Below are 25,538 nucleotides of genomic sequence, written 5' to 3'. Positions count from 1 at the left end.
TGCTTTAACAATTTAAATGGTACCTACAAATATTTAATATTAGTACCGTATTTATGTGTGTACCACGCGTACATTTTTTTCCGAAAATTAGCATTAGAAAATCAGGTGTGCATCATACACGAGGAAATGTAATTCTGTAATGTTTACTTCTTCTGCTTGGGCTTGCTCGCTTGCTCTCTCTTTCTCTCTCTCACTCGCTTGCTCGTGCACTCGCGCTCTCTCTCACTCAGTTGCTCGCGCACTTGTGCTCTCTCTCTCGCTCACTTGCTCGCGCACTTGCGCTCTCTCTCTAAATGCTTCCTATACAATCACAACGCGTGTCGTAGATGGGGCAAAACGATTTTCCCGATTTTCTTTGTAAAAATTAGGGTACACGTCTTACACGAGGGTGCGTGGTACACGCGTAAATACAGTACATTTCAAACAAAGAAATCCCTTTTACATTTTCAGACACATTCAGCTTTCTTTCAACCCTTTTAATTACTTTTAACATTTTTAACAATCTGCCTTATAAAACAACTAAAGCCGCATTTTTTATCTTCTTTTGTTCTTTTAAATGATGATATTTTCACTGCCTGTAAGATCTTTTAAGCACCTTGTTACTTAATCACCCCCATTACATTATTTTAGTATTCTCTTCAAAATTGCCATACATCCTATTTTACTATCAGTTGAATTTTGCACTTGTCTTGGAACTTCACTGAACATAAAAGAGAGACAGGACCTACAATTTTCTTTAACTTACCCCCTTTGTGCTGGTTCAGCATTCATCTTTACTGGTTTTATCAGCGCTCTTATTAATTAACTTAGTATTGCTACATTTTCCTTATCTCAGTAAATTCTTAAATTACTCTTTACCCTTTTTAACACTAGAATTACCAAAGCTTGTGAAAACACTTGTAATCCCTTAAATCCCTTAAATCCCTTCACACCTCTCCGTCAGCATCTTTTGTGTTGTAAATGTGTCGATCAGCAGAAGCAGCAAGCAGCCTGCTATCTCCCACCAACAGAGAAAGGGCAGAAAGTTCTCTTAGCTCGTCTGTTTACCTGCATGTGAGTTGCCTAGAGTTGTATAGAGTAAACAATATATCGTTATCTGGAATACATGCATTTCATGTGTGTTCTGTGTCTACAACAATCTATGTAAACACATTGTTAAAACAGAAACGTTTTTCATGTTTTAGTAATAATTGACAAAATGTCTAACGTTTTACTGTCCTATCTAATCGTGTTCTCATTTATCTCTCTTATCAGTAAATCAAATACAGAATTTTGATGATATGGAAAGAAAAAAATAATAAGAGTCCAAGATTAAAGTGAGATACAGCACCTCAACGAAAAGAGGAATGCAGCAGTACAAAAATTCTATAAATCACATGCAGATTTTCTCTGCAAAGACAAAACATTCGTCACCTCACCTTGCTAGAGGCCTCATTACAGTCACATACAATGCATCCGGAAAGTATTCACAGCGCATCACTTTTTCCACATTTTGTTATGTTACAGCCTTATTCCAAAATGGATTAAATTAATTTTTTTCCTTAGAATTCTACACACAACACCTCATAATGACAACGTGAAAAAAGTTTACTTGAGGATTTTGCAAATTTATTAAAAATAAAAAAATTGAGAAAGCACAAGTACATAAGAATTCACAGTCTTTGCCGTGAAGCTCAAAATTGAGCTCAGGTGCATCCTGTTTCCTCTGATCATCCTTGAGATGTTTCTGCAGCTTAATTGGAGTCCACCTGTGGTAAATTCAGTTGATTGGACATGATTTGGAAAGGCACACACTTGTCTATATAAGGTCCCACAGTTGACAGTTCATGTCAGAGCACAAACCAAGCATGAAGTCAAAGGAATTGTCTGTAGACCTCCGAGACAGGATTGTCTCGAGGCACAAATATGGGGAAGGTTACAGAAAAATTTCTGCTGCTTTGAAGGTCCCAATGAGCACAGTAGCCTCCATCATCCGTAAGTGAAATAAGTTTGAAACCACCAGGACTCTTCCTAGAGCTGGCCGGCCATCTAAACTGAGCGATCGGGGGAGAAGGGCCTTAGTCAGGGAGGTGAACAACAACCCGATGGTCACTCTGTCAGAGCTCAAGAGGTCCTCTGTGGAGAGGGGAGAACCTTCCAAAAGGACAACCATCTCTGCAGTAATCCACTAATCTGGCCTGTATGGTACAGTGGCCAGACAGAAGCCACTCCTTAGTAAAAGGCACATGGCAGCCTGCCTGGAGTTTGCCAAAAGGCACCTGAAGGACTCTCAGACCATGAGAAACAAAATTCTCTGGTCTGATGAGACTAAGATTAAACTCTTTGGTGTGAATGCTAGGCGTCACATTTGGAGGAAACCAGGTCAATACCAACCCTACAGTGAAGCATGGTGGTAGCAGCATCATGCTGTGGGGATGCTTTCAGTGGCAGGAACTGGGTGACTAATCAGGATAAAGGGAAAGATGACTGCAGCAATGTACAGAGACATCCTGGATGAAAACCTGCTCCAGAGTGCTCTTGACCTCAAACTGGGGCGACGGTTCATCTTTCAGCAGGACAACGACCCTAAGCACACAGCCAAGATATCAAAGGAGTTGCTTCAGGACAATTTTGTGAATATCCTTGAGTGGCCCAGCCAAAGCCCAGACTTAAATCCGATTGAACATCTCTGGAGAGATCTTAAAGTGGCTGTGCACCGACGCTTCCCATCCAACCTGATGGAGCTTGAGGTGCTGCAAAGAGGAATGGGCGAAACTGGCCAAGGATAGGTGTGCCAAGCTTGTGGCATCATATTCAAAAAGACTTGAGGCTGTAATTGCTGCCAAAGGTGCATCGACAAAGTATTGAGCAAATGCTGTGAATACTTATGTACATGTGATTTCTTAGTTTTTTTATTTTTAAAAAATTTGCAAAAACCACAAGTAAATTTTTTTCATGTTGTCATTATGGGGTGTTGTGTGTAGAATTCTGAGGAAAAAATTAATTTAATCCATTTTGGAATAAGGCTGCAACATAACAAAATGTGGAAAAAGTGATGCGCTGTGAATACTTTCCGGATGCACTGTACTAAATAATTTGGTCATGTATAATCACTTACGGTATTGTGTTCACTCTATTTATACTATTTTTAATTTCCTATAATCTGAGCCCTGTCAGTTATACAGGACTTTAGCCATGAGATACACAAACCACACTGAAAAAAATCTAAAATAACACTCAACAACCTTTCTTAAAATATCAGCACATCTGACTTGACAAGATACCACAATTGCACCACAGTCAGAAAACTGTCACCTGCATAACTGATTCAGCAGCAGTAGAGAAGCTTCTTCCATGGTGATACCACCTATGAGAATCTACAACCCAGGAATCACTTTGGCAAGGTCATTACTAAACTTGTACATTTTCATGACTTTTTTTCGGCACCAATTGACAAGGAAGATTCTCAGTAAATAAAGGAAAGTCATTAATCACCTTTACAAATAAAATTAATGATGTATGTCCTTTTATTATAGCAACTGATGAAGCATCCCACATGAACAAATGAGTTCTCTATGGCATTATTGAAGGAATCTAACAGAACAACTTCCTTTACTTGTTACAGTGGTGGTGTGCAAAAGTATTCAGTCCCCTTGAAAGCCATCATAATTTTCTGCATAACAAAGGATTTGTACACATATTTATCCATTCATTTTTAATGTGAACTCTAATGCAGTTGCAATACATTTCCAAAATCAATAGATATTTAACTGGGCAAGAAAAGCTCAAAACTTAGTGTTTGCGTAAGTATTAAAGGTTTTAAGAGCTATTTTACTGCAGTAACAGCCTTAAATATCAGTTTTGCACATTGTTCAAAAGTGATTCTTCCTCATTCTTCTTGGCAGAATTTGCAGAGATCCTGTAAATAGGTTGGATGGCTCATCTGGACAGCAGTTTTCAAATAGTGCCACAGTTTCCCAATCGGTTTAAGATCAAGGCTTTGACTTTGTCATTCCAAAGCATTCACCTTCCTATTTTTAAGCAATTCCAGTGTCACTTTGGCCTTATGCTTAGGATCATTGTCATGTTGAAAGGTGACTCTTCTTCCATGCCGTTGGTTCATAGCAAAATAGAACAACTTCTCCTACAATATTGTGTCCATCCATTGTCCCTTCAACTCTGACAGGATACCCAGTCGCAGCACATGAAAGGAATCCCCTTTGCATGATGTTCCCACCGCCATATTTCACCGTAGGTGTAGTTTTTCTTGAGACATGGGCAGTTTTTCTTTTACGCCACACATACTTCTTTGAAGTTTGGCCAAAAGTTTTGTTTTGGTCACATCTTAAGTGGGTCTGTCTCATGCTTTGTATCAAATGCCATACATTATGTGGAAATTCTTAAGAAATGGCTTTTTTTTGTTACCCACTTGTAGATGCCTGATTTATGGTGCACTCTTGATATCGTGGACCCATGCACCTTCACTCCAGTTTTAGTAAAAAAACATTGAAGACTTCTGAGAGTGACAGTTGGATTTTTCTCTCTTACCTGTCAACGTCTTACTTTCATGTTTAGTTTTGAGGGATGGCCTGTTCTAGTAAAAATCTGGGAGCTGTGATGGACCTTACACTTTCTGATGATGGATCCAACAGTGCTTAGCAGGAACATTTAAACTATTCTATATTGTTTTGCAGCCATTTCCTGCCTTGTGCATTTCAATGACTTTGTTTCTCACATAAACAGAATACTCCTATGTCTTCATTTTTGCAGTGATTGTCCAACAAAGAGTATGGCCCTTACAAAGGATACTTTATAAATCCAGAGACATACAAAGGACTCTCTATTAGTACCTAATTATGTTGAAGAGCTGGTTAGGAAAAATGTGCATGCTCAATCTACACAAGTTTCAACCTGCTACAACTAAATATGAATCTTCAGATGTAGTTAAGAAGCTCGTAGCCTACATGTTCTAAAAGTGGTATTGTTTGTTTCAGTGACTGAATGTGTCTAAACATCTGTGCATTGCAGAAAATCCATATTTTAATTTTTTTTGTGCACAGCAGAATCATATTTCAATAGGGTTTCAACTGTTTTTGTTGTATTCATGTTAAAATTTGTATATTTCTTGTTTTTTTTGTATGACAAAATGACACAAGAGTACATTTTTTGTCATCAAAACTTATACTGCAGATATTTGAAAAGGTTAAGTTCAAACTCATTTACGATGATCACAGTATCAATTAATGTGGTTTCAAAGAATTCCCATGTATGCATTTTACAAACAGTAAACCGAGCAACTAAAAATAATGCAGAGAAACAAAAAATTAGTCAAATAAAGTACTACAACCCAATAACAATTACTAAGATGTGTCAGAGCAGAGTTCTTTCATGTAATGTACTGTATGCATGGAGATACTTTTCACAGTTCATGATAATCAGTGCTTGATATGGACCATTAAACACCATTTTTTCTTTTTTGACTTGTGAGTACCAATAGTAAAAGTATAAAAAAGTGTATCGGCATATCTCACAACACACAACCCCAATCACATGACCCTAAATCCCTTCCAAACTGTTTTTATATATGATCTAGAAACAAAGTACCAAAGTTCCATTTCAAACACTGATGATAATGATCATAAGTTAGCCCTGGATTAACCATTAAGCAAAATAGTCACCTGCTTAGGACATTAAGGGAAAGGGGTTATCAAAGAGTTTTTCAAAATTAGAAAAAATCTTTAATTATAAATAAAGTTTTAACTAAGCAACAATAAGCATTACTTTTTACACCATTTGATCCATGTACGGATGCATCTCAAAATATTAGAACATTGTGAAAAAGGTGATTTATTTTCATAATTTCAAAAGGTAAACATTCATCCATCCATCTTCTTCCGCTTATCCGAGGTCGGGTTGCGGGAGCAGCAGCTTGAGCAGAAAGGCCCAGACTTCCCCCTCCCCGGCCACTTCTTCTAGCTCTTCCGGGAGAATCCCAAGGCGCCCAGGCCAGCTGGGAGACATAGTCCCTTCAGCGTGTCCTGGGTCTTCCCCGGGGCCTCTTCCCAGTTAGACATGCCCGGAACACCTCGCCAGGGAGACATCCAGGAAGCATCCTGATCAGATGCCTGAGCCACCTCATCTGACTCCTCTCGATGTGGAGGAGCACTGGCTTTCCTCTGAACCCATCCTGAGTGACTGAGCTTCTCACCCTATCTTTAAGGGAAAGTCCAGACACCCTCATTTCAGCCGCTTGTATTCGCGATCTTGTTCTTTCGGTCACTACCCATAGCTCATGACCATAGGTGAGGGTAGGAACGTAGATCAACTGGTAAATTGAGAGCTTTGCCTTACGGCTCAGCTCCTTTTTCACCATGACAGACCGATGCAGACCCCTCATCACTGCGGATGCTGCACCGATCCGCTTGTCGATCTCATGCTCCATTCTTCCCTCACTCATGAACAAGACCCCGAGATACTTGAAATCCTCCACTTGGGGCAGGATCTCGCCTCCAACCCTGAGAGGGCACTCCACCCTTTTCCGGCTGAGGACCATGGTCTTGGATTTGGAGGTGCTGATTCCCATCCCAGCCGCTTCACACTCACTTGCGAACCGATTCAGAGAGAGCTGAACATCACGGCCTGATGAAGCGAACAGGACAACATCATCTGCAAAAAGCAGTGACCCAATCCTAAGTCCACCAAACTAGACCCCCTCAACACCCTGGCTATGCCTAGAAATTCTGTCCATAAAAGTTATGAACAGAATCGATGACAAAGGGCAGTCCTGGCCGAGTCCAACTGTCACTGGAAACGGGTTCAACTTACTGCCAGCAATGTGGACCAAGCTCTGACACTGGCTGTACAGGGACCGAACACCCCTTATCAGGGGGTCCGGTACCCCATACTCCCGGAGCACCCCCCACAAGAATCCCTGAGAGACACGATCGAACACCTTTTCCAAGTCCACAAAACACATGTAGACTGGTTGGGTAACTCCCATGCACCCTAAAGAACTCTGCTAAGGGTGAAGAGCTGGTCCACTGTTCCGCGACCAGGACGAAAACCACACTGTTCCTCCTGAATCCGAGGTTCGACTATCCGAGGGACCCTCCTCTCCAGAACCCCTGAATAGACTTTTCCATGGAGGCTGAGGAGTGTCATCCCTCTGTAGCTTGAACACACCCTCCGGTCCCCCTTCTTAAAGAGGGGGGCCACCACCCCGGTCTGCCAATCCAGAGGCACTGTCCCCGATGTCCATGTGATGTTGCAGAGTCAACCAAGACAGTCCTACAACATCCAGAGCCTTGAGGAACTCCGGGCGTATCTCATCCACTCCCTGGGCCCTGCCACCAAGGAGTTTTTTGACCACTCTTTTGTTGACCACATTCATGTGTACTATATTCATTACATGTAAAGTAAAATATTTCTGTTAATACTAGAATCCCTGAAGCCTACGAAAATATTTGTAATGCCGGCCCACCTTAAATTCCCTGTCAGCAAGCAGCCTGCTATCCCATCCTTCCGAGGCAGCTGAAATCAAGTCAGATGCAAAACTCTCAAAGCAGGGATTATGGTGTTTGGAATTGTATAGGATAAATAATATACTGTTATTTGGAATTCAACAATCTGTGTAAATGTAGGATGACAGGAAATGCAAGGTTAGAAATGTTGAACACATAAGTAAAACAGAAACATTTTTATGTTATAGCAATTGACAAAATGTGGATGTGAAGTGTAAAATGTGTGAAGACTGAAGTCCATATATCAAAAAAACACTCACAAAATGAATAATAAAACAAGTTCCCTTTTATTCAAGAATATATCCAAAAAAAATTGTTCAGTTTACATATTATTGGCAATGTGTAAAAACTGAAGACTAACCATCAATCGATGTGACACAGACATGGCTGGTACAGTGGTAAGGACTGCTGCTTTATAATCAAGAGGTTGCAGGTTTGATCCTGTATCCTCCTTGCATTTACCATTTTGAGTAGTGAGCTGGTATTATTGCTACTATTATATAATAAAAACAAACATTTGATTTGACTCTGTAACAGCTGGTGTAAACTTATGGCACTTGTAAAAGCAGACACACAAACGCAGCTCAATCATTTCTTCTTGGTGTCTTCTTGAGCAAACAGACAACGTAGTGCCTATGGTGGATGTTACTTTTCCTTGCACACGGACATTCACATCAACATGTTATTTGAATGATTTGTTTATTCAAGAATCCAAGAATACTATACTATACTAGACATGCACTCATTTACATACTTAATGCTAACATTTAACACACAAAAACTTTATATTAAACATAATTTAACTTTCAAAACATACCTTATTGGCTGCTTTATAAAAAGAGGGACTCTAAACCACATAATTTAATTATTAAAATCCATAAAATCTGTAGTTGGGATATAGCGGGTTGGATAATGGATGGATGGATGGATGGATAAAACTCTTAGTGGGCTGTGGCGCATTACACACTAAATATTATACTTACAAAACATGTGGCCAGTTCCTGGAACGTCCCATACTAAGTGTTCCCTCTAGCAATGATCCCTTTGAATTCAGTTGTTTATATACATAACTAGACACAAATGAAAATAGTGCAGCAGTTTATTACCAGTTACACGCTCAGCAAATGACCAAAATAAATGTTACTTAAAAATCAGTAATCTAACAAATATCTAACTAAAGTTAACTTAAAAAAAATCTGTCTGGGCCTCTTCCGGTAGATGGGCTGCTTGATGATGCGCTTGACATTCTCATTTAGTGTAGATTCGCTAATTAGAAACTCCATTCTTCTTACTCGGCCATCTTGACCTGGGTACATATCAATCACTCTGGCTAATTTCCACTGATTACATGGGTTGCAGTTTCTTCTTTCAAAATAAGAGTCTCATTAACTTTTTTGTTTCTTTGACTCTTGTTCAGTTTCTGTCTGGATTGTAGTTTAGGAGATACTCCTTCTATTATATCCAGAAATTATTGGCTAAGAATTGCACTTTACACCATCTGTTGTGGAGATCTTCTCTGATGAACTTTCTGGGCAGTGGTGAAATAATTGTAGACTTCATAGTCAAGATGTGATTCCGTGTAAGAAGCTTTGGACCAAATTCATCATTTAGATATTCAGTAGTTAGGAGTCAGCAATTCACAATTGCCATAACTTCATAGTGAAGGCGTCTCAGAGAGGCACTATTGAGTCTGACTGATCAGGACACTCCTTTTGTTTGTATTCATCATTCTCAAACACCAACCAGACTTGAAGATGGGTTGTTCATGATTAAAACTCATCCTAATTCTTTTACTTTTTCTGATCTCCTATAAAGCATCAACAAACTGACATCTTGCACCAACAAAGTGGCTGCCTTGATCACATCTGATTTGTCAAACTGCAACATGTATTGCAATAGATGAACATGTTTATGAAGGCATCTTTTGTTAACTCATCAAACATTTAAATGTGTATTGCTTTGGAACATATATAGGTAAGTAGCAGCCCATAACAGTTTCGCTCTGCTCTTCAGCCTTAGACATAGAAAGGTCAGAAGCAGTCCATCCTGCAGTATGTAAAGGAGTGACTTGTCTCCATGCGTTCTGTAGGTCAATCATAGTTCATTCTTTTCATGATAGTGCTTATTGACAAATGGTTTTCTCCTGGGAGAATTTCTGGATGCTTCACAAGTAAGCATGTGTTATTTGACCTCCCAATCAGAATATACCTTTCTCATCAAGAAACTGACTCAACTTATGCAACTTCCCTGCCTTATTTTTGGTAGATATTTGTTTTAAATTATTGGGATTCTGTAACTCTTTAGAAAATGTTGTGTCTTGTGCCATCTTCATATTAGTAAGCTCTGCTTCTCTTCTTTCTTCTAAGGTTGTGGCTTCACAGGATTTTGACATGACATTCTTGGCTTCTTTCAAAAATTGCTTCAGCCTGATGATAGCTCACACTACTCTTGTCCAGTCAGAAAACTTACAAAATTGATCTAGCAATAATTTTTATCATTTGCTTGGACATCATGGACTTGAGCCTTCCATAGGTCTGGGTCATTGTGTATAATCTGTCCCACCTTGACTTCTCCAATAGGAAGTTCTGCCTGCCAAAGGAAGTCTAGGCCTGTGCACCAGTTGGAAGCCACGAGTTACTCCTCTGTGAGACCTCTGGAAGCATTAACAGTGGGATTGTATTTAGAAGTTTCATACCTCCATTGCTTGGGATATGTGCTTCGCTTGATGTGTTGGACAAAACTGGCTATAAAAATGTGGAATCTTCTGACATTGTTGTTTATGTAGTTGTGTGTGTACAGAATTATTCCTCTAAGCATTCTATATATGGCTCCTGGTGGAGTATATTGCTTATTTAAACAGCTATTACTGTTGCTGAAAATTCCAATCTTGGTATTGTTGTAACTTTGGTAGAGGCTACTCCTTACTTCTGTATTACCAAAGAGCAATGATCTTCTGCTGGTATACTGATTGCTTTGAAGAACAAGCACTCTCCATCGCCTGAAACACTGGTTGGTAATCAGAATCCTCATGTCAGTCAAGTTTTGTACATCCAGGAGCCACGATTTCCACTAGGGTTGTAGGTCATTTGGAAGGGGTTCATCCCAGCCAACCTTATCATGACTCATTTTGTGCAAGATCTGTTTCCCTACAAAGGTGAAGGGTACCACAAACCCAAATGGAGCAAATACAGACGCCATATCAGGCAAATTTAGTGGAATTTCCTTAATGATTCTGAACTGGAACTCAATGTATTCAACACTCCATCGCAAGATAATTCCTCTTTCCATATGTGATTCTTCCAGAGCTATATTCATATTTGTATGATTTTCGCTAAATCTTCACAGGAACTGCCTTGTCACTTGACAGGCAGATGCTTGAGACCATAGTTTGGTGTAGCCTGATGATGAAGCTGCACCAAACAAGTGGACCTTCATTCTGTATACTGAAGGTTGGGATCCCAGATCCTCATTCTCCCTCCAAAGAAATCTTAAATAATCTTCATTTAATGTTTTCACATAGAATTTGTAGAACATGTATTTTATATCATGTATAACTGTTACTGGACCTTTTCAGAAATGACAAATAACACCAACCAATGTGCTTGTCATCTCTGGACCAGTAAAAAGATGTTCATTCATTCAAAGATGTTCCTTGAGATTTTGCTAAATAGTCAAATATGTCACCTGTTTTTTAAGGTCTTTGTGGGTAATAAGCCCAATGTACTTGCTGGGTGTTTGTTAATTTCTTCTCTGGAACCTTTTCGTCATTCCAACCTAGTAAAGTCTCATCCATGATGGCTATGTAGTCCTTAGAGTATTGCTAGTCCCTCTTAACCCTCCTTTTAAGGCAGTTGAGACAACAAACAGCATATGCCTTGTTGTTAGGCAAGTTGGGTAAGTTTTTTCTTAAATGGAAGTGGCATGTCTTCATCTTTAAATCTGATGCCTTCCTTCATCTTTGACAGGAATCAAAGATCCTCTTGGAATGTGTGGTTATTCTCTGATACACTCTTGTGGAAATCAGTTTCAAGCACACCAATAATGTTGTGTGGTATGGCCACCTCTCTAGTCTATATTCTATGGATATAGTGTATTTTGTTTTTAATTTTGAGTGAAGATTAAAGTCCTTATCTCTCAATGACCTCATGTATAAACGGTGCGTGCGCACGGAAATGTTGCGTCAGAACTTTTCCACGTTCAAATCGCGATGTATAAAACCTACACTTGGCGTAAAGCCACGCACTTTTCCACGGTACCTCATGCCTTGTCGTACGCAAGTTCTCCGCTCGGTTTTGCAAACTGGCGGCACCCAGCGTCAAAGCAAAGGTACTGTTCTTGTGTGATTACTCATTATTTTCATGACGCGGCTTTATAAATGCACAGAAACTAACCGCATATTGTTTATTAGTGTAATGCATCTGATTGTAATTAACTCCTAACAATATAATGGTCCAGGGAACAGCCATAGTATTCCAAATGCCATAACTGTTTTAGCGTTGTTACTCTCACTTCTCCTTCTTCTTCTTCTTTCAGCTCCTCCCGTTAGGAGTTGCCACAGCGGATCATCTTTTTCCATATTTCTCTCACTGCACCACTCGGAGTATTTATATCACTGTATCTGAGTGTGAATCACAGCAGCAGCTGATCGGAAAGAGAATTATCGGTATACGGCATTAAGCACACGCTGTCTCTGCCACGGCAAAACGTTTCAAAGCCTTTCCTGTAATGGACCTCGCGGTTCAAAACAGTTTAATCCCAAGAACTTTAAATGCAGCCAATCAAGTGCTCCTTGTAGAACTGTTTGTACTTATAAGTATAATCACCCCACTGTAAACTTGCACTATAGTTATAATATCGCACAACCTGAGCCATTTTATAAAGCGCGTATTTACATATGATGACGATATCATTTTTAAGGTGAAATGCAGCAAAATATGTTTGTTAAATTATACAGATAAAACTTTAACTTCATTTAAATAATCTATATTCTTCACTGGGAGTGTCTTTAAGAATAGAATAATTAAACATGTACTACGAAGATATTTCAATGTTCTTTAAACGTTTTGAAGAATCGGCGCTAAGCTTACAGATGGCTTAACGTCTATTACAGAGCTGATTGTATGGCGATCGGTTACTTGGGGAAAGAAAAGCACTTGACTGCAGTGACGGCTACACCAATATATATTGAATATAAAACAGAAAGATAAAATAACAACACAGCTAAAAACGCAGCGACAAATTTCTGCAAAAGTTAAATGCTTGTGTCATGAGCACGAGGCGGCTAGTGTCTGCAACATACGTGGCCATCCACCGTGCATGACATTGGCGGCTTAAGGAGCCACCGATTCTTCCTCTGCCCAGTGCCACCACAAGCTTAGAGCCGCCCCTGAGTACTGCTGCAATAAATTATTTCATCAAAGTGAAACATGTTTAATAACGTGCTTTAACTCCTATCATCATGAAAATGACATCACGTATACATCTCAGTATTTTAGTTATTCAGAGAGATGTAATATCACGAATGTAATGGACTCTGTGTCCAGTTGGAGAAAGAGAGCCGGTTTAAGAAGCAAGTAGTGATTCACACACATAGAGCACATAGAAAATCGAATTAATTACGATGTGATTTTAGAAACTGGTTAATTAAACAATTTTAAGATGAATTTTATGATGTTCTACTTTAATGACAAAATAAACTACGTGATTAAAGTGGAAATGTCGAGATTGAAGTGGACATTTCGTGCTTTTTCCCTACCGTATGGCTTTTTTCTCTGTACCCTAATAAGCTTTCATATGACACTCAGACAGTGGGCTTTCCCAGCTTTCCACGGCGACTTTGATATGTGACTTCTTTTTTATTTCCGGCACTGCGATTTTGTGGATGTGAGCTTTCATGTTTCTCCAACACGCTATGTCACTCGATCAACTTCCTTTTGTTGATTATACCGCCGTTTATTTGAACAAATAGTATGTTTTTACTTTGCCTCCACTTGGTATTCGCTGAAATTCTTATGTTTCCCCCCGTGCTTTTCCCATTGTCTTTTCACAGAAGGCTGCGCTTAAGGGCGATTTATATTGATTTGCATATTCAAATAGGCGTAATTCTGGGAGGATTTGGGGCGTTACATAATGCGCGTGCACGAGCGTTAGTTTTCACGCTGATCGGGATTTATGTAACGGAAGAACGTGGAAGTTGGAGTACGCACAGATTCCTGCATCTGGATTTTTCTGTGCGTAAGCACATTTCGGCTTTTGTGCTTACGCCATGTTATAGTGCGAGTTCTACGCACGCCGTTATACATGAGGCCCCTGGAGCCCAATGTATAAACGGTGCGTACGCACAAAATGTTGCGTATGCAAGTTTTCGACTCAGTTTTGCAAACTGCCGGCACCCAACATCAAAGCAGTGCTACTGTTCCTGTGTGGTTTCCCTTTATTTTTTAGATTCACATCCCTGACGTAGCATTATCAAATACACTGAAATTAACGGTGTATCTTTTACTAGTTTAAGGCATCTGATTGTAATCAACCTGTAACAATATAATAATCCACGGAAAGGCCAAACTATTCCAAATACCACAGCTGCTTTAGCATTGTCACTGTCAGTGCACCACTAAGAGTATTTAACCAACTGTATCTGAGTGTGGAATCATGGCTCTATAGCAGATGATTGGAAAGAGGATTATCAGGGTACAGCATCTAGCACAGTCTATTTGAATGGCTCCCATGAAACAAACACTTCAGAGCCTTTCCTGTAAGGACCTCGCGGTTCAGAAACAGTTTCATCCCACGAGTTCTAAATGCACTCAATCAGTCCATCAAGTGCTCCTGGTAGAACTGTTTGTACTTATAAGTACAATTACCTTGCTGCAAACTTGCACTGCAGTTGTAATTTTGCACAATCTGAGCCACTTTATGAATCATTTGCACTATATGTACATGTATATCATACTTATGCTTTCATATTGTATATGTTTAATTGTTTTTATCATAATATTATTATTATTACTGTTATTTTATCATTTTATAGAAAAATGTTTTTATGGAGGATTTGCATATTGAATCTCATTGTACCATGCAATAACAATAAAGGCATTCAATTCAATTCAATAGAAGAAAGTACATATTTACACATGATGACGACTGGTTTCAATTGTCAATTTAGATTTCCAAGTGTTATTTTCTTGGAGCTCTTGATATAATTTTTAAGTTGAAATGCAGTAAAGTATGTATATTACATTATAGCAGAATACCCGCGCTTCGCAGCGGAGAAGTAGTGTGTTAAAGAAGGTACGAAAAAGAAAAGGAAAAATTTTAAAAATAACGTAACATGATTGTTAATGTAATTGTTTTGTCATTGATATGAGTGTTGTTGTCATATCTATCTATTTATATATATATATATATATATATCTGTATGTATATATATATATATATATATATATAAAAAATACCCGCTTGGCAGCGGAGAAGTAATGTGTTAAAGAAGGAAAGAGAAAGAAAAGGAAACATTTTGAAAATAACGTAACATGATTGTCAATGTAATTGTTTTGTCACTGTTATGAGTGTCGCTGTGATATATATATATAGCAAAATAGCCGCTCAGCGATGTCATGTGTTAAAGAAGTTATGAAAAGAAAAGGAAACATTTTAAAAATAATGTAACATGATTGTCAAAGTAATTGTTTTGTGTATTTGGTGGCAGCGCACACAAAGTTATTTTCGTCTAGCTGCATCAGAAAATGTACCATGACGTCTGACACGCCTCCTTTTTACTGTTTTCTCACAGCTTGGATTGCTGCTGTCATATACACACACACACATACACACACACACACACACACACACACATACATACATACATACATACATACATACACACACACACACATATATATATATATATATATACATACCTATCTACATCATATATACACACATACATACACACACACAAATTATATATATGTGTGTATGTATGTATGTGTGTGTGTGTGTGTGTGTGTATATATATATACACATACATACATACATACATATATATACACATACATATACTTGTGTGTATGTTTGTATGTGTCTATATGTGTGTGTATAGCTTTGGTCACTGAGTGCAAGGGAAAAATAATAAAATATAGTCTATAAGTTATTAAACAGTAAAACATTAACGTTTTAAGAAGTACAGGTACATTGAGCTGCGGTGGGTTGGCGCCCTGCCCAGGATTGGTTCCTGCCTTGTGCCCTGTGTTGGCTGGGATTGGCTCCAGCAGACCCCCGTGACCCTGTATTTGGATTCAGCGGGTTAGAAAATGGATGGATGGAGGTACATTGAGCACTACTGGAGTGGTTGCGGGTAAACTACATTTTAAAGACTGTGTAACACAACAGGTAAGTAACTAACAGCAGCTAAAATGTATATGGATCATCTCTCGGTAGTAGATCCCTTTTGAAAGGCGCTACACGACGGCTGTGGTATAGAAATTACATTTTCTATGTGAACGCTCAAATTTGTGCCTCTGGTAATGTGCCTTACCGCAATTAAAGAAAATTAGTTTTGTGTCCTCTGCAGTGTTAAGAGAGAAAGGCTTTGGTTTGGGATAAAAGGAAAAAGGTGTAAAGAAAGGAAAGTTGTCTTTTTCTTTTATATAGTATAGAGAGATGTGTTCGCTGACGTTATGATCGCCTTTTAGGGACAGTCGCGGTGGGTCTTGTGTAGACTGGTGAGACGCCCCGCCATTAATCGGCTGTGATGGCACTGTGAGTCCTTCACTCGTATGCGTGTGTTCATAATCCGAGTTGAGGACCTGATAATCGCATACGTGCAAAAGAAAGTGTGAATCGCCTTAATATTATTTTGCCGTGGTGTATAAATGGGGTCCCGTGTTTGCACTTGTCTGGGATATAGCGCAGGGGGAGGAAGAAAAAAATTAAAAGTGCTCACTTTGACTTAAGGCAGAAGCGCAGTCAGCGCCTCAAAGGCCGGCACAGCTATGCACGCGCGCTGGCTGCTCGACTTTTGCTGGGCAGGAGACACGTTCATGATATCAAAAGTCTCAGCGCTCTTTGGAGGTAATTCATATATTATATATATAGCAAAATACCTACCTCAGCGAGAAGTAGTGTGTTAAAGAAGTAATGAAAAGAAAAGGAAACCTTTTAATAATAACGTAACATGATTGACATTGTCATGAGTGTTGCTGTCATATATATTCCTGCCTAAATAAGTCACCTCTTTGCTCTTACTTTTTACCGCTCATTTAATCATGGCTAGTGGCGGAAAAATTATAAAATGGAAGGAGGATGGCTTTACCAAAACAATTATTGATGGCTTAATCGATTATTCATAAAGCTTGAATTGGTGATCTGTTTTTCTGTGTTAACCTCATATTTTTCATACTTCTTCTCAAACTAAGGTGGTGCGAGGGTAAAATGAATCGGGATGCGCTGATCAATGTAATCGTGTACAGTACAGGAAATCATGCATTGACAAAAGCTCCCTTTTCTTGTAATGCAAAGTGTGATTAAATGCATTATTTTTAACGTTATGGAGCACATGCATCAAGCTTCTTAGCTGTGCTTGTGCTAAGAAAAGGAAAGATTTTAAAAATAACGCAACAGGATTGTCAATGTAACCTTTTTTAAGTAGTGCCTGGAGGATTCAGTGTGAAGAAACTCTAGAGACAGAGTGTGTATTAACTTGTGGATTTTTCTGTGAGTATTTGGTGGCAGTGTGACAAAGTTGCTTCGGAAGACGGCGTTAGCCGCGAAGCTCAGCTCAGCTCAGAGCAAAATGAGGTAAATGGGAGGGGTGATGATGACGTGACTCCCCCACCCGCCTTAACTGTCAATCCCCCACAAACACAGTCTCTCGGAATTTGCATAAGCACACCCCTTCACCTACAATTTTAACTTAGTTACAAAGTGATCAAAACTCTCGCTTATATCCTCGCCCTCTCATTAAACTTGTATCCCGCATTCCTGTGGCATGTGAAACGCCAGCGGTAGCCTGTCTATGAACTTAATTTAAAGTTTAGGTTTACACCTTGCTTTCTTTCCGAGGTAGCAACACTCATGAATATGGTAGTATATGTCACTCGCTCGCTTCTTATTGTTTCGCTGCCTTCTCAATTATATAATTCATGTTTTCTTAAGCGCTTTTTGGAGGTCTTCCTGGTTTTCTACGCACTGCGTTGACAGTCAGTTCACGTGATTACGTGGGAGGCGTGATGATGTCACACGAAACTCCGCCCCACGTCATTGCAGCTCAACTCCATTACAGTTAATGGAGAAAAATACCTTCCAGTTATGACCATTAGGCGTAGAATTTCGAAATGAAACCTGCCCAACTTTTGTAAGTAAGCTGTAAGGAATGAGCCTGCCAAATTTCAGCCTTCTACCTACACGGGAAGTTGGAGAATTAGTGATGAATGAGTGAGTGAGTGAGTGAGTGAGGGCTTTGCCTTTTATTAGTATAGATACAGATACATTTTTAACTTCATTTAAATACTGCGGTGGGCTGACGCCCTGCCTGGGATTTGTTCCTGCCTTGTGCCCTGTGCTGGCTGGGATTGGCTCCAGGAGACCCCGGTGACCCTGTGTTAGGATATAGCGGGTTGGAAAACGACTGACTGACTGACTTCATTTAAATAATGTATACTGTTAATAATTAAATGTGTAGACATGGTGGCGAAGAGGTAGTGTTGTGCTGGCGCCACATTCAGGGATTGTTCCTGCCTCACGTTGTATGCTTGCTGGGACTGGCGTGACCCAGGATGGATAGATGGATGGAATAAATAAATATGTACTGCAAATATATTTCAATGTTCCTTAAAAGTTTTGAAGAATCGGTGTTCTTACAGTAGCTTTCAGATGGCTTGACATTCATTACAGAGTTTATTGTGTGGCTATTGGTTACGTGGAGAAAGGAAAGGAAGAAAAGGAATTGAAGGTTAGGACGTTACTGCAGCAAGCATCTTGCGGGAGGCAGGAACAATCTCTGGATGGGGCGCCAGCTCATTGTCACCACTGCATCACTGTTCCCCTATGTTTAATACATGCGTTAATTCATTTCATCATGAAAATGACATCAAGTATACATTTCAGTATTTAAATTTTTAGAGAGCTGTAATATCACAATTTTAATGTATTCTGTGTCCTGTTGGCGTAAGAGAAAACCAGTTTAAGAAGCATGTAGTAATTCACACACAGAGTACAAAGAAGAACACATACAAAATGAAGCATTTAATGTGCTACTTTAGTTACGATGGGATTTGAGAAACTAGTATATTAAAAGATATTAAGATGAAGTTTATGACATTCTACTTTAATGACAAAATAAACTATGTGATTAAAGTGGAAATTTTGAGATTAAACTTAACATTTCGACCTTTTTTTTCTACTGTGCCTCTATTTTTTTTTCTCTGTATCCTAATACGCTTCCATATGCCACTCAGACGGTAGGCTACGACTCACCTTTTAATGGTGACTTTCATATCTGACCACTTCTTTTTTATTTCGGGCACTGTGCAACTTTCTGAACTTTCAAGTGTATCTGCCACTTTGTATAACATAATCATCTTCCTTTTGCTGTTTATATCACTGCTTAAGCCAATAAATAGTATGTTTTCCTTGCCTCCACTTGGTATTCACTGAAATTCTTCATTTTTCCTTCCTTCAATTGCTTTTGCCTTTGTCTTTTCACAGAATGCTGAACACAAGGGGCTATTTATATTGATTTGCATATTCAAAGAGATGTAATTCTGGGAGGAGTCAGGGTGGGGCAGGAGGCGCGTGCATGTGTATTACATTTCACGCTGACCGGGATTTATGCAGCAGAAGAACATGGGAAGTTGGCGTATGCACAGATTTCTAAATATATATTTTTTGTGCGTGCGCACATTTTGTCCATATGCCATGTTTTTGTATGTATTCTATGCACACCATTATACATGAGTCCCCTGGTGATTTACCCAATGGCATCACCATAGTCAATACATGGAACACCATAGCCAAATACCTTCCAGGCTGGGTCTGTTTTCTGGGCTGCTTGAGAGAAGAGCTTTAGGGCAGTTGTAATCTATTAATACTGCTAATATCACAACTCTGCTGGGGAGCAATTTGTCCAAAAATGTGTTCAGGATGAGGGCATGCACTTGTAATTTCTGGTATGGAAATTTGATCTTTATTAGAGATTTGCCTGTCTGAGTAACACCCTCTTTCTCTCATTGACAGCTGTCTCTTCAAGGATAAAAGTAGTTTCACTTTAGGTATATCGAAGTGGATACAACAACTTCATGGTTTGGTTCATTTGTAGTTGACAGCCAAACTGGTATAACGGAGGAGTGTGTGCTTCCAGCATCTTCTGCAACTGTTGCCTCACTTGACACTTTTGTCTTTTCACCCTGTGGTGGCAATGTCTTTTTTTCATCTGACCTTTCTTCTTTGGCACAATCTCCATGTAAGCTAGCTGGATGCTTCTTCTGACACAAGTCACAAACATTCTTGTTCTCACAGTCTTTTAAACGACGACTAAACTTTAAGCAGCCAAACCACAACTTAATTTCTAGAAAAAACTTATTTCACTGTGCAGTTGTCTTCTCCATAAACTTACAACATTTGTAGAGACTATGACCCAACCTGTCACAAAAATAACAGATTGTAGCAGCAATTTTCTCAAACCTTTGCCACATGACTTTGATTTCTTGATATCTTAAACTTCTCTCTTTTTCTTGGTTTCAAAGCATAAAGTGATGTTACAGAATTGCAAGAAATCTTGGCCTTTTTTATGAGAAACATCACAAATTGACTAAAGCTGGGGAATGTCCCTGTTCCTTCTTTAATTTCTATAACCTTCCTATTCTATCTTGGTTTGGTTAAATTTGGAATTCATTGCAATCATTGAGCACCACAAAGCCCTTAATCTGAGGAATAGCAGTCTTACAGCTGCGAAGGAAGTTCACAAAGCCTCCAGATTCTATATTGTCTTTGGTCTATCTCAGACCATGCAGTAAGTATGTCTCTAAAAGCCTTGACAATGAGGAATTGAGTTTCATACCTTTCATTTAGAAGGGTCCATGCCAACTGAGGGGCTGTCTCTGCACCCAGCAGAAAGTAGCTTTTAATGGCCTCTGTAGCCGGCCCATCAACATACTTCCGTAAATATATATCCTCAGCTGCTTGTGTATATTTTCTCTCTATTAATATCTGAAAGTAGACTTTCCAATCATTAAACTTGACTCTCAATATTGAAGGGTCAGGTACAAGGAGACAACATGCACTGATGGATTCTGCCAGTGCTTTGATAAAGATGGTGGTGCTGTCTTCTTGCTGTGGTATTGTCACAGTTGACAACAAGGAATTGTTCTGTAATGAGAAAATTCTCTTTAAATTCCTCTTTCTTCTGCATATTTTTACTGTCATGCACCATCTCATTTCATTCTCTGAGTCTTCTTTTTGCTCATACACTTGCATTTGTGCCTTTGCAGCACGGTGTTGCTTGATAGTCTCCTGGAGTTTTACTTCTCTGCACTTTTCTTCTAGTGCCTTTTTGTCTGTCTGCAATCTCAACCTCTAGTCTGGCTCATATCCTGGCTTCTTCTTCTTCTTCTTCTACCTCTAATAGTCATTTCAAAGCATCACCTTATTGCCCTGATATTCTCTTCCAGTCTTCAGCTTCAAGTCTTCTAACTGGCATCCTTGTTCATGCATTATTTCCAAATTTGCCTAATTAGAAGCAACTTGAGCAGCTCCCTCCTGTCTCTTAGCAGATGACGGGCATGAAGTACTTGAAGTGATCTTTATGTTACTTTTAGACTGAATTCATTCCTTTGAGTGCTGTGGATTCAGGCTTGACTTATGTTAAGTTATGGACATTAATGCAAATTCTGAGTCCATCCACTGCACTTCATCTCTGGAGATTTTGACTTCCTTCTCTTCTATCTGAATGATTCTGTGCAGCTTCAATTATCATCTTTTGTAACTGCTTCACAAGTGTTAACTTTACGGTGTATATCATTCTCTGGAATGTAAATCTGAGTAAAATCTTCATATGCAAGGTTTAGGTCCACTTAGGCACTACTAATTTTAGTTACAATTTCTTGCAGCATGAAATCACAACAGTGTTCAGTCAGCGATCATCTAGCATGCTTAACAAGCACCTTCTACTTGTCATAAATTACTTCGATGCAACCGTCAAGTCTTTTAAACTTTTCCTTGTGCAGTTCTCTGCCCTTTTAAGTCAATCTGTGAACCATTTGGATTATAAGTAACTCTTGTTTTTATGCGTCATTAATGACTACCATGGCATCAATCACTGGCAATTAAGTCTCTACACCTCTATAAGTTACTTGCTGCTGCTCTGTCTTATGCTTTCTGTGTGGGCTTCTGCATGGAGATGTATGCATTTTTTTCTCCATGGGTTGCTGATACAAGCTACGGTTTAATCTGCCATTCAAGAGGATTTACTTGCAAAATTACTAGGATAAATTACAGCTGCTTGAGTTCTTTCCATCTTTTGCTTCTCATGCAGAACACTGAGTTCTCACTCTAGCTGTCTTTGATTGAACTGATTTTTTATTCAGGTGTTCACTTAAATATTACCATTATCCCAATATTCATGATGGTGAGAACTAAAAGAAAGAAATATGCAATAAATAAACACAAAGCTACACTCTCTCTTCCTTGTTTTAAATCATGGTGATTCACAAGCTCTAGATATAATTCCTAACTAGAAACATAAACCTACACAGAAAACTATATTTTATTTCACTATCTCACTAATATTTTCCTCAGACTTACATGTAATTACATTTGAAATAATGATAATATAAATCTAAATAAATCCAAACACACATTAACAGCTAATATGTGCAGTATTTCACAAAGAAAAATCTTGTGCTAAATCTTGAAAATAAAAGCCTGTTTCTTAAACAATAGCATCTTACTGGATGAGCACTAATTTGCATAGGTAAAGCTAACATTTAGCACAAACAAACTTCAGATTAAGCATAGTTTAACTTTCGTACCTACCTCATTGGCTACTTTATACAATATATATGAAAACTAAAATAATTATCCTGTATTAAATTATTAATACCTATAAAACTCTTGGTAGGCTGTGGGGCATCACTGCAAACTCTGCAAATGCATGCTAAACTTTTTACTTCTTACAGAACATGCAGCCAGTTTCTGAAATGCTCCGCACTAGTACGGTTCCATCTATCAACAGTCCATTTAAACTTAGTCTCCCCACAGTTCATGTGCACATTCTGCAGTACATACAAACAAAAATAGAACAGCGCTCTCCACCCATAATCTTTGGATATATTGAAGAATTTGCTTGAAATGTAGTAGTAAACAGCACTTTGGGACCCTTCATATCTCAGCTTGCCATTATTTTGGATTTTGAAAGAGAATATGAATTTTCAAAATACTGTTTATAAGGTGCAATAGTCTGTTCTCCTTCAAACAGAAGTGTTTTTTTAATGTGTCCATATTTTAGAATTTAAATTGTCCTTTAAGTTTTTAAAAAATCTTTATATACAGCTCAAACTCTTTCATGGATGTCTTTGTTTTTGTTTCAGTACAAGATTTTTTTTTCTTACACATGTATTTTTATTCCCCCTGTAGTTCAATGCCTGCTTCAAGACACTGGACGTCTGCTGGATGCCACATTTGGATTATGCTGACCATAATTCACTTTACCATGGATTTCTCTTTCTGTAGTCCTCTAACTCAAGGATCTGGATTCAAACATTTCTCTAAGTCTTTGTTCAAACATAAACTTCCCAGTCATCCTCAGAACTTACAGACAAGACAACAGTGGGGAATTTTAAATCAACATCAGTGGGACAAGGCTTTAAAGGACCCAACCATTAAAACTATTAAGCAAAGAATGGCACTTAAAGCTTCTCTTTGTAGAGTGTGTCAGGCTAACCATTCTTCCAATGAAAATATGAACAAGTTGACTTCTTTTCAGCCACGAAACTCTGCTAAAGTGACATTTTTGAAAAGGCCAAGGAGACAGATTGGTGAATATAAACAGGAAGATTATAAGTATAACAATGAGGAAAAAAAAACAACAACCGTGCCTGGATTTATAGTATGGGGACCAACTGGGGAAGAGGTGACAAGCACAGAGTCAGAGGAGGTACAACACAAAAACAGAAGCTCTCCAAAGTCCACCAGATCAACAACAACAACTACACCTGTAGTGACTACAACTACCCCAGCCCTAATTAAAGGGTCTAGGTCATCCACAACAAAAAACCCTTCCGTAATCACTATTTATCCTGGAAAAAGCACAACAAAATCAAGTAATACCTGGAGCCTTGGTGAGACTGCCCGTCCACCCAAAATAATTGGAGATACAGCAGGTAACCCTCTTTAAAGATATGTAATATTTGCATATACATATACATTTACATACACACGCACACATATATATCCAGAAGACCTTCCTAGTAGTGTATTTTCTGTAAACCATTGTACTGATGTCCATTTTCTAGAAGGCATCAGAAGCTATTCGCTTCAGTTCTTTAGAAGATGTTCGTGGATTCTGATTATATTCATCCAAAAATGTCTTAGAACCTCTTTCCATGATAATTGTGCAGTCAGACTGATTTTCAGGGGTACATATGAGTTTGAAAATCAGATAGAATCTCTAACGTACCACATGATATTAATCTTTGTGATTTTTTTTACATGTTATTGCATAAAATTCAATGATGGATCTGAATACTGTCCATCTGGACTCCACATGTATAGTGGATTAACATCATGGAAGCTGCAAGTCTGTCTATTTTGAAAAAAGCAATGACACATGTAGGCATGAAATGGTATATACTAATAGCTGGAGGGATTATTTTTTTACAATTTAAATCCAGATTGTCTATTGATATTAATGTTTGCTTGCTTTGGATTTAGGTTATGATTTTTTGACATGTCATAAAATCATGCTTTTTGTAGTTCTTGTTGAATTTATTTTTGTTGTCAAATTCTCCTAAGATCTTCTTACTACTAATCTTCTTACAATTCTTTATTTTCTTTCAGTTTTACATTTTTTCAGTCTTATCAGCTAGTTGTTACCCTTCTAGCATATATTTTCTAATTATAGAATTTTGAACACATTTTTATTTAAGGTTTATATTGAATGTTGTGGGGTTCTATTGAACAAAATGAAAACAGAGACTACAATTGCAAAAATGTAATTTATGTTTTTTAAATAATTATAAAGGTTTTATAAGTTAAATGAATTAAAAAATGAATAAATTAGAAGTCTTAGAATTAGAAGAATTAGAAGAGGAAGACATCAGATGATTTAATATTAAGTAAAATGCTCAAAACGTTTGATGTATTCTAAAGGATTGCAGAAACTGAGTATAATTTATTAAGAACATTATTAATAAATATCTGTCAATTTTTCAAAAACATGGGAATAATTCCTTAAAAAATTAATGTGATTTTTGTAATTTTAGGCAAAATAATACACTCTCTTCCCACAGTGTTCTATTAGGTGGTCTTGGATTTTTATTAGTAAGATAAGGAGTGCAAGCAATGCAGAGTAAGTTACCACAATACATTTGTTCATAAAGCTCTGCATTACAGATTATTTTGATTCCAAAAATTTCTGATAGATAGAAATTTTTATTATAATTACTGAAACACATGACTTAGTGAGAGCAATGCCTGTTTCTCTTGACTGGGTGTATTTTTTACAATTTCAGTGAAGGTGTGAAATTCTGTACCTCTAGGCATGCACTGTAAACTAAAAAGCTTTAGAGATGCTACCTACTATATATCTGTCGTTGTTGCCAGCTAGATAGTACAGTTTCCATAGCAGATATGGAGAGAAGGTTTGGAGTGTCTGTCAGATTTCTCTAACTTTCACTAACTAAATGTCTAATTTGTATGTATAAAATAATTAGTAAAGTAAACCGAGGAATAGCTGAATAATTGCTGTATTTGAGGAACCTCTTCAAAGGATGGAAACAGGAAAGTTAGAAAAGAATTTCCTTCCAGTGGCTATTCAAGCTACTATTA

The 25,538-nt window shown here is 38.3% G+C and overlaps 1 protein-coding gene across 3 annotated transcripts in view; it reads left to right on the top strand.

Moving 5' to 3' along the window:
* ajap1 (adherens junctions associated protein 1) overlaps positions 1-25,538 on the top strand; it is a 439,427-nt gene that overhangs the window by 114,111 nt on the left and 299,778 nt on the right. For all 3 annotated transcript variants that reach the window (XM_039755995.1, XM_039755994.1, XM_039755996.1), the window contains exon 2: positions 23,127-23,872. In XM_039755995.1, the coding sequence (XP_039611929.1) occupies positions 23,127-23,872 (746 nt within the window). The remainder of the gene's footprint in view (positions 1-23,126; positions 23,873-25,538) is intronic.

Source organism: Polypterus senegalus, chromosome 6 (genome assembly GCF_016835505.1).
Source record: "Polypterus senegalus isolate Bchr_013 chromosome 6, ASM1683550v1, whole genome shotgun sequence".
NCBI lineage: Eukaryota > Metazoa > Chordata > Cladistia > Polypteriformes > Polypteridae > Polypterus > Polypterus senegalus.
The sequence above is the reverse complement of the archived record's forward strand: the minus strand, read 5'-3'. Positions and strand labels throughout refer to the sequence as shown.